Below are 13,790 nucleotides of genomic sequence, written 5' to 3' on the forward strand. Positions count from 1 at the left end.
CAACACAGCAGACCTTGGCCAAAGCCAGGAGCATTGCAAAAAGCTCCTATAATTATTCCCTGCAACATGCTGGAAAGTATTGGCCTGATTTTGAACCTCTGGCTACCACAAACACCCACAGATTCTTCGCTAGAGAGGGATATCCCAACATTAACCACGCTTTGGAACAAAGCAACTTTAGGTGGTTGCACGCTTCTGCTGTAGCACCAGGACTCGCTTAAGGGAAATAAGTACATTATTCATTATGATTATCCACCTGATAGATGAGCTTCTACAAAACGTGTGCCTGACATCTCATTGTGCATTTCCCCTTCAAGGTGAATAGGAAACACACTCCTTCTTTCCCTTTTTGTCGGGTTGAAAAGTACAAACCTTTTGCTCATTATGAGACTTCCTTACCCTTGCAGTCAAGATTCTTGCCTGCATTTCTTTTTCTTTCCTTCTTTTTTTTTTTTTTTTTCACATCAATGTTTCAAATTAAAATTTATATCACTCTGGGAACACTGGAGAAACTCTGAGTTTCCAAAAATATGCAGAATGTCAAGTCAAGGGCACGTGGCCAGCGTCTGATCTGGATCTACAGCGGCTCAAGCAAGGTGAAGTGAGGCCGTGAAATGCACATAAGCCACAGCCCCTGGCTTCCCTGACTACCCCTTGGTCTGCGAGAGGCAGGATTCATTTTAATTATGAAGAAAGGCCAACTGAAGCCAAGCAAGGTCTCCCAACTTGACGGCCCCATTTCGGATAGAGAAAGGTCTGCCTCACCTTCCTTTGTGGTGAATATTCATCTACAGTGCTGAAAGGAAAAGGAAAAGAAGTCAGTCTTTGTCCCAAACCCAGAATAATGCAGTGATTGCCACAGAAGATTAATTTTCAGGCCCTGGGCAGATGATTTTGCTTTTCAGAAAGATAAAACCTGGTATTCATTAGGTCCCTATGTATAACACCCTTGACCTTGGGCTCTGGGTTTCGACTGAATGAGAAAGAAAAGATGCTATCTGCTCAATGGGTATATTTTACTTTCTATGCACAGAAAGTGAGTGCTGAAGGATGAACTAGGTTTAGTCAGTCCGCAGAAATTCTGAGTTTTCTCATATACTGATAGATTGGGTGAAATTCTTGTTATTCAGATGGTTAAGTTAATCAAGGCACAACTTTTCCAGAATGTCTCTGTGTATGGTGGAAGTAGGGGATGTTCTGTAGATCCCCAGCTCAAACCTTTTTCTAGAATCTAGAGATAACTCATAATCTTTCACCAAAGAGGCAAAAACCATCTCTTATATCACTTTCTTATTTCAATCTATTATTTCTCATTTTATTTGAGTTTTTAAAATGGGATGTATTAAGTTCCATTAATGTACTGAATGCATATAAATGCATTAACCCATGAATTAAAGTTTCCCAAGGGTAACCAGGCCTGCCTTATAGCAAAGACCAACTTTTACGTGGGGGATTATTTTGATGGAAAGGTTGTCTCGCTTTTTCTTTCCTGTTTCATTTATTTGTTCACATTTTCATACTCATTTTAGGTGCTGAGAACTTATTACAGTGTAGACCGTGACAAAGGAACATCACCTAAATTCCCAACTTTATTTCTAACACTGTCCCATACTGCATCTCATTTCTGAATTTCTAAATGTGATTTTCATGACTGAGGACTAAAGCTGTTACATGATTTGTTTGTGCCCTAAAATTAATTTATATAGACAGTTAATTTGCAATAGGATCTCTCTTTACTAAAATTAGGTCAGGCTTGAAGTCTCAAATTAATCATCTGAAAGGCCTAAATTAACACTTTCTATGAGAAATGCCTCTGTGACTGCTGAAATCTTCATAGAAGTTTCTCACAACTTGACAACATGTGCATTTCATGTTTACTAAATAGAAAGTACACTGCAAATCGGAGAACAGTTTTTCCTTTCAGATTAAGTTTGCAGCTCTATCTGAAAACTGAATAATGACCTCATGTTTTCATTCACTAATATTGGTAAGGAGAATTAGTGGTCAATCAGGTGCTGGCAATCTGAAAGACTAATGAGAGATACCTTGGGGATACTTACACATACCAAAAGTCAGGGAGTAAATGGTTTTCTTTAATCTTTCTAAATTGATATAGAAGCCCCAGGGAATCCATAAGATGGAGCTTTAAAAATGCTTCATGACTTGGAGTGCCTGGGTGGCTCAGAGGGTTAAAACCTCTGCCTTCGGCTCAGGTCATGATCTTGGGGTCCTGGGATCGAGCCCCACATTGGGCTCTCTGCTCAGCAGGGAGCCTGCTTCCTCCTCTCTCTCTCTGCCTGCCTCTCTGATTACTTGTAATCTCTGTCTGTCAAATAAATAATAATAATTAAAAAAAAACATTTGAAAAAAAAAATGCTTCATGACTTGCTGAAACCTATTTCTAAAACTTTTTTTCCCCTATTCCATTAAAGACAGCTATGAGCCCCCTAAATGACAAGTTAAATATTTACACTTTTAAAATTAAATAATAACTTACTAAAGAATTGTTTTTATGTATCCAGGTTGTTCTAGCTCTGTTGGTTTCTATGGTATCAAACAGTGTAAAAAAAAAATAGCAATATTATGCAGCCATAAAAAAAAAAAAAGAAATTTTGCCATTTGCAATGAAGTGGCTAGAACTAGAAGGTATTATGCTAAGTGAAATAAGTCAGTTAGAGAAAGACCATTATCATATGATCTCACTGATATGTGGAATTTAAGAAACAAGGCAGAGGATCATAGGGGAAGGGAGGAAAAATTGAAACAAGATGGGATTGGGAGGGAGATAAACCATAAGGGACACTTAATCTCAGGAAACAAACTGAGGGTTGCTACAGGGTTGGGGGATGGAAGGGATGGGGTGGCTGGGTGATGGACACTGGGGAGGAGGGTATGTGCTATGGTGAGTGTTGTGAATTGTGCAAGCCTGATGATTCACAGACCTGTACCCCTGGGGCTAATAATACATTATATGTTAATAAAAATAAATAATTAAAATAAATAAAAATTAAAAATCGGCATGTAAGTGGAAAAAATAGCCAATAAGCTTGATATTGTATTCATTCATTTTGATATAAAAGCAAGATACACAATTCACTACTAGAAAAGCTAAGGAATCAAGGGATCCCAGATACAAAGTGTTCAAAATGAACTTTGTAAGACACTCGGATTCTATCACCTTTGCTACTCTATTTATTAACTGTAATACGGAAAGGTGTAGGTACTCACTGGCGACGGTGCATTCCAAGTATCTTCTGAAACTCTTTCAGTTCTTTTTCAAGTATTGGATATTCATAGACGTCATCCAGCACGTTCCTGTATATGGTCTGGGGGGCAGGGGAAGAAAGAAAAATGGTGGCTGAAATGCCTATCCTGTCAGGACTAGGATTTGGATGACAGTTAACCTGCTGAGGGAACAGGTGGAATGAAGGATCATGAGGGGGTTAGACCAATACCAGTGAGATCCTAGGTGGGATTCCGCCTCCTAGCTCCTCACTCAACTGTGTGGCTTTCTCACAGCTGTCAGGGGCCATACGTAGTCAATGCTAAACTTAGAGATACCTGGAAGGCTACTCGAGATTCTCATGCCTATTCTATATTTAAAAAATAATACCCACATAGTCACTTGGAAAGAAAAAAAATGGACTGAATCTTATTACCCAGTTGTTTTGAAAATAACATTAGTTTTTGAGGCACCTGGGTGGCTGAGTCAGTTAAGCATCTTGGGCTCAGGTCATGATCCCAGAGTCCTGGGATTGAGCTCCAAGCCCGGCTTGTATGTTTTATCTACCTTAACTATTTCATCTGTAATCAAAATTCCCATGAATTATATAAAATAACCTTAAATTAGCAAATGTAAAACTGACTGCCTACATTTTTTTTCATAATGGATTATTTTCAATTAAAAAAATTTTTATCTATGTATAGAATAGCAGGCCTCAAAAATCAAAACAGGGCACCTGGGTGGCTGAGTCAGTTAAGCATCTGCCTTCGGCTCAGGTCATGATCTCATGATCTCAGGGTCCTGGGATCGAGTCCTGTATCAGGCTCCCTGCTTAGTGGGGAGTCTTTTTCTCGCTCTTTGCCCTACCCTCCTGCTTGTGATCTCTCTTGCTCACTCACTCCCTCTCTCTAAAATAGAATCTTTAAAAAATAAATAAAAACAAATTAATATTTTCTTTGAATCACACCTTGAATATGACAAAAAAGCTGCTTGACTGCCCCCTACAAAAGGATTTTTGAAGTACAGAACTGAAAATAAAATCAGGCATTTGGAATCAAAGAATATCTTGAAGTTTTACATTACCTTTAAGAACATTTTTGAATGTTCGTCTTCATGTAACCAGTCTTTGTAGAGGGCAATCCATTGGGACACAAGATGCAAAACCTTACGTTTCCGACAAGGAACATCTGAGTTTTCTTCTTTGCCTTGATACTTCTTAGCAGAATAGGTGCAAATGGTTAAGAGAGAATATTGCATTGTTGGAAATATTGCATTGTGCTCTTTAATTGAAAATATGAAGAGATGCACGTATTCTTATTTTCACAAAACATGCTAAAGCATTTGCCAAAGAATCTGCAAGTATCTAAGCCTGGGGGAAGAAAAGAGCATGGGTGGCAAGAGCAAAGGTGTGCACCAGAAAGAGCAAAAGTAAGTAAACCCAGGAAAATGATGTCCGTGTGCTTGGTGGCAGGTCGTGAAGGTTAATTAGATGATTTGCATTGACAGCTGCTGACACAGTCCCACAGGCAGCACGGGTCAATGCCACCACGAAGAGATTCTAAGTGGCCCATGAATTTCAAGGGTGGCGACAGCAGTGCTGGCCTCATTACATAGGTAGACACCTTCCATAAAAGTTATATCAGAACGAGGCCAGATATCCTTTGATTTTCAGAAATTCACAATTGATAAAAGCAGTCACTTCTCAATTAGCCCCTATGGGCACTGATTTCTGGAGTATCATTTGTGCTGTTATTTATATGCCCACTCCCAGGAATCTGCTTGGAATAAAGGACTGGATAAGCATGTAAATGTAATTAAAAAGGACTACTACTTTTCATTTTCATCGGAATAAAAAAGTAAAATAGGAATAACCTAAATGGGTCAAACACTGGATACTTAGCTAAATCATCACAGATCCATTAATAGGCAATCTACAGCTGTAAGACTGATGGTCTAGTGGTACATTTATGGATGGCGAACACTCAGCATATTGTTGAGCAGGAAAGCACACAAGAAAATACGTTGGGATCACCTGCTTCCATTAACTATGCTTATTTATAAGAAAAATTTCATCACCCTGAATGATATATACTGGAAGATAACAGGGGCAAACTGTGCTGTTCAAATTACATAAAAATAACAACTCCCCAAAAGCAATGTGCTTAAAGCTTTGGGGATAAGACGAAAGCTTGGCATTTTCCAAATCAACCTAGTGTTTTTGCTCCCCAAATTATCATTTCTGACCGTCTCGTACATACTGGAAAGTTACATAGGAAAAGGAAATGCTATGATACCAAGGACAGGGAGAACTTGGGCCTGCTGGGCAGGATTCTCCACTATTTAATGCTGAAATATAACTGCAAAATATGAGTATCTATGTCAGCCTTTGTAAATATTTTAAAACATATTTTAGTCACTGTCTCTCTAACTTGCAAGAATACATCCAGGGCATTTTTTTTTTTTTTTTTAAATTTCTGTGTGAGTAACAGACTCAGGCAAACCCACAAAGCATCTGTTAAAACATCCATTTTCCCCTGTTTTTTTCTCTTAACAGACAAAATATAAAATATTATAGCCTACATTATTTCCACTTGTACAAAGGTCATGTTCTTCTTTTCCTGTGACTACCATGCCCTAACCAATATAAAGAAGAAAACCTAGAAAATTCAGAAACACTAACAACTTCTTTCTTTTAGGTCAGCATGTATAAGCCAGGAGGCGGGCTTTTTCTTTTTTTTTTTTAATTTATTTGACAGAGACGCAGCAAGAGAGGGAACATAAGCAAGGGGATTGGGAGAGGGAAAAGTAGGCCTCCTGCTGAGCAGGGAGCCCGATGTGGGGCTGGATCCCAGGACCCTGGGATCAAGACCTGAGCCGAAGACAGATGCTTAATGACTGAGCGACCCAGGCGCCCCACGGGGTGGGCTTAATTATTACCACTGCATCTATGTTTTATAATTATGGACCTGTAGGATAGAGCCATTTCAGGGACTTCTCCATTCACAGTTACTACCATTTATTTGTTTCATCTTGTTTTGCCTACAAGATGTATTTTTCAAAAATGTTAGTGATTAAATTTAACATTTGGATTACTCTGTTTTCTTTATCAGGGTGAATTCACTTTTATACATTTTTCCCATGCTAGATTATACTGATTTATAAACATAGCCAGAGGACAGGAATAATGGGAATGTCACTGGATGACAATTATACCTTCAGTGTAGTGCACTGAACATTAGCTAGCCTAAGGCTGGAAGCTTACATAATACTTTTTATGATGATAAAAGCTAAAAAGTATAAAATTCTATCACAGTAAAAGTACCTGTCTCAGATACCCAAACACAGCAAAAATGGCTCTAATCTATAACTAATGTTTAAAAACAATGGGAGACAAACAACAAAAACTAATTCAGACCTCAGACCACTCCTTAGAAGGAGATGGCAGTGGGATATATAAGATAGCTTCACTAAGGGGCACAAAAAAATCTCACGAATTAAATACGGATGCCATATTCTTGTTTGTGGTTTGTATTATTTCACAAAAAGCAGAGTATGGATTTCATGGGTTTTGATAATTAGTAAAAAGGCTGCTAAGTAAGAATCTGAACTAAATTTTCATAGAACATGTCTTAGTCAAAGACTTAAAACATGGTTATATGAAAGTGAAGTTTTAGACTCTTCAGGGAAATTCTATGAGGCATTAAATTACTCAATAATCACAAATAATACTAGATCCTATTTATTTATTTATTATTTATCTATTTTTATTTAAAGAGAGAGGGATGTGGGGAGGGGCAGAAGGAGAGAGAGAATTTTCAGCAGCTTCCATGCCAAGAGGGGAGCCTGACACGGGGCTGGATCTCAGGACACTGAGATCATGACCTGAACCAAAATCAAGAGCTGGATGCTGAACTGACTGAGCCACCCAGGTGTCCCTATTAGGATTCTAATTAAAAACAATGGTTTGAAGGCATCTATTTGCTATGAAGCAAACTATATGGTTTAATAGATGGTAATACTTTTGGAAAAGTCTTTAGCATTAAAAGGTAGAAGAAATTAGCTCATAGTTATTTTTCTAAAACACTATTAAAGAAGAACTTGAAAACCTTGTAATTTTTGCAGAATTTTTTAATAACATCCACTTGGAAGCTGTGGAAGAAATCTGTTTTTAAAATTCTCTAAATTCAAAATGGGTAATGTTTCAAGGCCAGTTTTATGAACCAGTTCAAAAAGCTCCCCAAGAAATGTAGCTTTGGGGGTGCCTGGATGGCTTAGTGGGTTAAAGCCTCTGCTTTCAGCTCAGGTCATGATCCCAGGGTCCTGGCTCGAACCCCGCATCGGGCTCTCTGCTTGGTGGGGAGCCTGCTTCCTCTTCTCTCTCTGCCTGCCTCTCTGCCTACTTGTGATCTCTGTCTGTCAAATAAGTAAATAAAATATTTAAAAAAAATGTAGCTTTGTGTGGCCATATAGACAAAGCAAAGTACTACTGAGTAATCATGATTTCTAGTTTATATATTTTTTAAGAGAGATTTTATTTCAGGTATGCCCTTTATGGAGTTTTAAGGTATTCTTTTAAGCAGGAAAAGGCTATCAAGCTGGGTAAAAATGCAACGATCATTTAACAGGACAATATTACCAAGACCACTACCATTATGACTCAATAAAACTCAGGTATATGCATAAAAAAAAATCCATCTTCCTAAAAATGTTCACTAGGGCTTTAGTGGAATCTTCAGTTTGGTTTGATAAATACCTGACAGTTAACAGACTTCTTAAGTGCTTCTGAAGCTCCTTTCTTGCACACTGTGAGTGGTGAAGCCCGTATGGAGACTCTGTGTAAGTTTACTTGGCTTGCCTTTATGGTCTTTCATCTGTTGCACCCCTTCTAGTTCATGCATCAAATCATAAAGCTTCCCTAACTCGCCATTAACCTCATCACACCTGTCATTCTAACAGCACATGTCTTCACAAAGCTTCTGAAAGATGACAGTTGATTAGGGGGTAGTTTCAACCTCCCACGTTGGGGATGGCTCACCGGGCCCCGGGACGCTTACAGAGAAACATGGAATCATGCACGTACATTTTCCTGCCCAAGTCCCCTGGCACTAACGGCCTGGTTGTCTTACAAGTTCACTTATGGCCTGTCCACCCAACCTCTTGACTCTGGGCTTTACCCAGTGGGCCAAACTTACCTCAGTGAGAACTATGTTTGAAGAAAACATAGCACAAACAGTACAATTTACCCACAACCCAGAAGGTGAGAACAGCAGCCCCGCCTTCCCGTTCTCCCTGTCTATTCTGTCTCATTTCATCTTTTACCTTGGATATCATTACATTAATATTTAACCGATCCACACTCTACAGAGGGGCTGAGTAAATTAAGAAAGGCAGTTAATTCCTAATGTGAGACATCTGTCTGAGAGGAAGCCAGCACAGCATCCTGAAGTTAATGAAGGATATTGCCTCAACAGCGCCTGGCACAAGTCATCAGTTGTCATGAAGACCGTGTACGTGAGGAGGAAGTCATCAAGGAGGGTCTCTGCAAAGAAAGAAAAACAAACACAAGGTAAGCACACCAGTGATAAGAAGGGCAGCTGCTTCTCCAGGCTCTCAAACAGCACGTGTGGCAGAAATACAGTAAGTGGTGGTGGTTGTGAGAGGAGTTAGGATAGGAGAATTTTAACCAAAAAATACATTATTTGTTGAAGTTAAGATTTTTAAAACTCCTTACACAGAACACCTCAAGCAATGGGATTATTTTTTTTGTTGCAAGGCTCTCTAAACATACAACTTGTTATTTTTTTCGCTCCCTAAAACATCATTTATTTTTGTGGGTAAAGATGTTATAGAAACCCAATGCATAAATAATGTCCTTTTAAAGATAAATTTTATGGTATTTCTGGGGTATATACTCCAGCCCGACAGGGAATGAAGCTCGCATGTTCTAATAAATTAAGGCTTTCTAAAGTCATTTACCTAAGTCTAGGCCAAGAACAATGGATAATAAAACTTAGAGGACACATAACAGGTTCCAAGGCCACTCACCTTTCTCTCTCAAATACATCTATGAAAAGCTGGAAATGTGGTGGGTGATCGTACTGCGGTGGAGAGAGACACAGCTAAGTCCTGTTAAATATGGAAAGCAGGGGCGCCTGGGTGACTCAGTGGGTTAAAGCCTCTGCCTTCGGTTCAGGTCATGATCCCAGGGTCCTGGGATAGAGTCCTGCATCGGGCTCTTTGCTCAGCGGGGAGCCTGCTTCCTCCTCTCTCTCTCTCTCTCTCTCTCTCTGCCTGCCCCGCAGCCTACTTGTGATCTTTCTCTGTCAAATAAACACATAAAATCTTTAAAAAAAAATTTTTTTTTAAATATGGGGAGCAGGGATAATGTACCATGATATACTCCTTCCCAATCCCTTCCCTACCTCCTCCACTGACAAAAAAAGCTTTGATTTTTATTGCCTCTTGGCCTTGAGTGTTCTTGGAAAAGTCCAACTTACATGTAATATGGGACAGCTAAACAGGTAAACCCTGACCCCCCAATATCATTTCCAAATTGACAGAAAAAAATCACATGTATAGTGCAAAGTAGAGCTCTTGCCATACTTATTTTTATCCAGCCTCCTTAACTTAAAATTCTTTTTCAATTAATTTCATTTTTATGTCTTTTACATCCTGAACATAAATTTCTAGGAATCTGAAGTAGTAATTAATCAGTGGTAAGAATAATGAGCTTGTACACGCGATACCATTTATGCTCTCCAAGAGCTATACTGAGTGTATATGAGAAAGAATCGCCCTGTACAGAGCTCTGAAGGTCTATGTTGAGGTCTATGGCATCTAAAAATGCCTGAATTTTTAGAAATAACCAATAACGTTTACTATAAGAAGTGATCAATGCAAAACAACAAGGCTATGCTTACGAACACAAAACTCTGATATAAAGAGGTAGTGAAAGATATCTCCAATCCTTGTCAGCTGCCCCTTGCTTAATTAATTGTTTTGTTTGGTTGCAGAACATCAAGATCATCCCAATTTACACCAATAAGTGACTGCAAATGGTCAGGTTAAAACAAAACAAAACAAAACAAAACAAAAAACAAACTTCCTTTCTAACTGCAGAATGGCTTGAAGTGAAATGAACCAGAGATGCTAGAAGAGTATTAAGAAAGTTTTTTTTAAAGATATTTACTTATTTATGCTAAGTAACAGTATTCCTTATTAAAAAAATAAATTTGACAAATGGCACCCATAAAGTCAAATAAGCCTACGCGTATAATGTATCACACTGCAATATATTAACGGTCTCTGTTCCAGTTTACTGTTACTTGTAAAAGTTAAGTTCTCAAACAGATGTGTCTGGGCCTTGCTAGGCAGAAACGAAGCCCTATCCAGTGTGTAGGGGAAGGAACAGCCCTGTATAGAGCTCTGCAGCCCTATATGCTGAAGGTAACTTTGGGAGTGTGGCTGGTTGGACAATTCAGTGTGAACGCACACGCACAGCCTCCACTCACAGAAGGCCTGGGAGCTCTCTCCTAGAGACCCTGTTTACAAAAGTGACTGGCAAGCTGTGACCGCCAACATAATTTCCAAATTCACAGGAAAGATTCTGTGCAGTTTCAAATATTCATCTGCCCGGAAAGGCAAGAGAAACCGTACTCTAAGACCAGCCCCCCAAACTAGTTAACCTGGCAACAGAAGTTCATCACTTGGTTATCCTAATGAAAATCTTGAAATATACATTTTGGAGGTCTGTGTGTCCTTCATCACAGTTCTTAAAATAGTTTCAAGAAAAATCAAACAGTGGCATAACGTCTGAACCCCTAGGATATTTTGAAATACTACTTAAAAACTAGCCCTCTGGGACACTACTGAGCAGGGATGGTCACCAATTCTAACACGGCTCTGTAATAAATGTGGGTGATGAGTATCTTCAAGCTCTCTGCTCTCGTTAGAAATTGAGTCTTTTTTGCATTCAGTGCTAGGTACAGGCAGCAAGAACCACAGAGTAGCCTAAAATCGATTTGAAGGTTCTCTGTGGGCCCTTACAGATCAGAGCAGACGATACACAGAAGCCGCTGGGGGAGAGCCTGCGAACCTCACCATTCAGCGTTCAGAATACTTGATGGGACATAGGTTCAGACTCTTTGGAATGTTCTTATACTTAGCTGATTCAAGGAGGCTGGAACTCTTCTCTAATCAAAATTTACTCCATTAGCAACTGAGATGAAAAAGAATGCCATTAAACTTTGACATAACCAGTCATTCCATTCTGGAACAGCCTTGGATAATGAGCTGAGTGACTGTGAGAAGTCTGGTTCATATGGTGGCAAAACCATTTGGCGTTCGATTCAATTAATGAGCTCACATGTGATGATATTTTGTTAAGGGCTTTGACCCAGAAATGCTTTCCCCTAAGCTACTACCATATTTAATATTCAACAGCATTTACCTAATTATCTCTTTGCAACAGAAATATTAATTAAAATAAAAACAACAAGGCTACATGAAAACATCTCCAGTTAAAGTCCTACCGAACTGCTAAAATTCCTCAAAAGAGTACAGATTCCCTTTGCCCTTGATTCAAATCTTTCCCTATTTAACTACCATATTGTCATGAAATTTTTCTCTATATAAAGAGCTTTCCCTTACTCTCTTTCAGCACTGGTATTTTTTTGTTGCCCACGAAAGTAATTGAACGATATAACCAAAATGACAGATTTCAAATAAAAATGCATTTTGTAATAGCCATGTATCAAAAAAGACTGTCCCATGGTATTCAGAGATATTTTTGGAACCACAATGGCTATACAAATGATCCCCTGAAGACTATTAGCCAACAATAGCCATTTAGAAAGACTAGCACATCCTCTGGCATCCACATTAAAACACTATAATTATCTATTATATTATATAGTGCTTAATTAACAGTAATTTAATTTAAGACCTTAGGCAGAAAAGCACCTTTGTGTATAAAAGTATCTTTTATTTAAACAAATTCGTAGTTGCCATATACACTAACATTCTGAATAAAAAGATCTATTCATTTTGTTTTCTAATTCTGTGAATACCTAGGTATTAACAGACAAACATCTTTCCTTTGAAATTCTATTCATTAAATCAATCACTAAATCAAATCCCAAATTCTTGGTTCATCACTGACAAAAGTATTCAGCCATCCTTTTGCGAGTATTCTCCTGCTCCCCCCAAATAAAAGATATTTATGTTGTGGCTTTTTTAAGTATAGGAAGTATTCTCGCAGTATAAAAGAAACATGCTGGTAACAATCAAAACTGGAAAGCAGATACTATTAGTTTTAAGCATTATGTTCACTTGAAATAAAATACATCAAGGTATAGTCAAAATCTAAAGCTTTGATAGAAATGACTCTAAAAGCAATGAATCTCGGGACACTGAAAAAACAAAATTAAATAAAAAAAAAAAAAGAAATTACTCTGAAACTCATGACCATAATGATGTTAATACAAGACTTTCCCCTCATCTGTTATTGTCTAAATCTTAAGGTATAAGAAAAGAACTGTCCATTTTCATTTGATTTTACTTGAATGTATTTTTCTTTTACGCAGATATTAAAATATCTTCTCATTCTCGCTTGAAATGTATCAAGCACTAAAATGTCCATTATTTCTGTAAAACGCAAGTGTTTCTGGAGCATCCTAAAGTTGTGTCAGGTGGACTAGTAACTGGTTTGGTACAGATCTTTTTTATAGGGTTCTGTTACATAAATGTAATCAATTCAGAGGAACTGATCTATATGTTTCAAAAGGGTCTAGCTTAGTGCTTTTCTTTCTTCTTTCTTTCTTTTTTGGTATAAGTGAATTGCCAAGAAAGCAAATGGTAAGAATTTTGACAGACAACTGCCAATAGTTGCTATTTAAACGAAGTATGGTAATGTGAATATTCAACATTTCTATAATGACCCACATTCCCTAAAGTACTGTTAGCAGTTTTGTTTCACTTATATTTCTACTCTAGATGCAATGGAATTTAAGGCACTCTAAAGTATGTTCTACTTAAACTTTATTTCGCCAAGAAAAACTCTGTACGTGAAAGGTCTTGTTTCTGGTCCGGGAATATTATGACTTGCCATTATTTTTCGAGAAGCAGTGCCAAAATGTACCATGTAACTTGATTAAGCACAAATTAAAAAAAAAAAAAATTAACGTTCATACCTGAACCATAGGTTCAAGTGCTATGCCCTTAAGAGCTATGCTTTTTCCTCAGTTTATTTGACATTTCTGAAAGCAATATTCATGACCTCAAATGCAGCTTTTTAAATTCACTCAATTCCTGGATATTTTTATACTTTGCCAAAGTATTGCTTAGCTATTCTAAAATAACCAAATCTTAAGATCTTGTTTTATTTTTCCTTATTGGTTACATAAAAAATGCTTATTCATTGAATGCTGTTTCTACATCAGATTTTAAAGGTCACCTCTTTCATGACAGGAGTTTACTACATACAGAGCTTGGGTGGCACTCTTCAAATAATGAAATCTGTTCTTATCGTAACTTGAAAAATTTGGTTTTGGAATCCCATCATTCTTTA

At 37.9% G+C, this 13,790-nt stretch overlaps 1 protein-coding gene across 2 annotated transcripts in view; it reads right to left on the reverse strand.

Moving 5' to 3' along the window:
• The window catches only part of RAPGEF5 (Rap guanine nucleotide exchange factor 5), a 223,277-nt gene that overhangs the window by 39,348 nt on the left and 170,139 nt on the right, over positions 1–13,790 (reverse strand). For both annotated transcript variants that reach the window (XM_004743361.3, XM_013051672.2), the window contains exons 12-15: positions 8,684–8,762; positions 4,307–4,451; positions 3,229–3,326; positions 766–796 (exon numbers count right to left, since the gene is read on the reverse strand). In XM_004743361.3, the coding sequence (XP_004743418.2) occupies positions 766–796; positions 3,229–3,326; positions 4,307–4,451; positions 8,684–8,762 (353 nt within the window). The remainder of the gene's footprint in view (positions 1–765; positions 797–3,228; positions 3,327–4,306; positions 4,452–8,683; positions 8,763–13,790) is intronic.

Source organism: Mustela putorius, unplaced genomic scaffold, assembly GCF_011764305.1.
Source record: "Mustela putorius furo isolate JIRA1106 unplaced genomic scaffold, ASM1176430v1.1 tig00003845_pilon_pilon_pilon, whole genome shotgun sequence".
NCBI classification, from domain to species: Eukaryota; Metazoa; Chordata; class Mammalia; order Carnivora; family Mustelidae; genus Mustela; species Mustela putorius.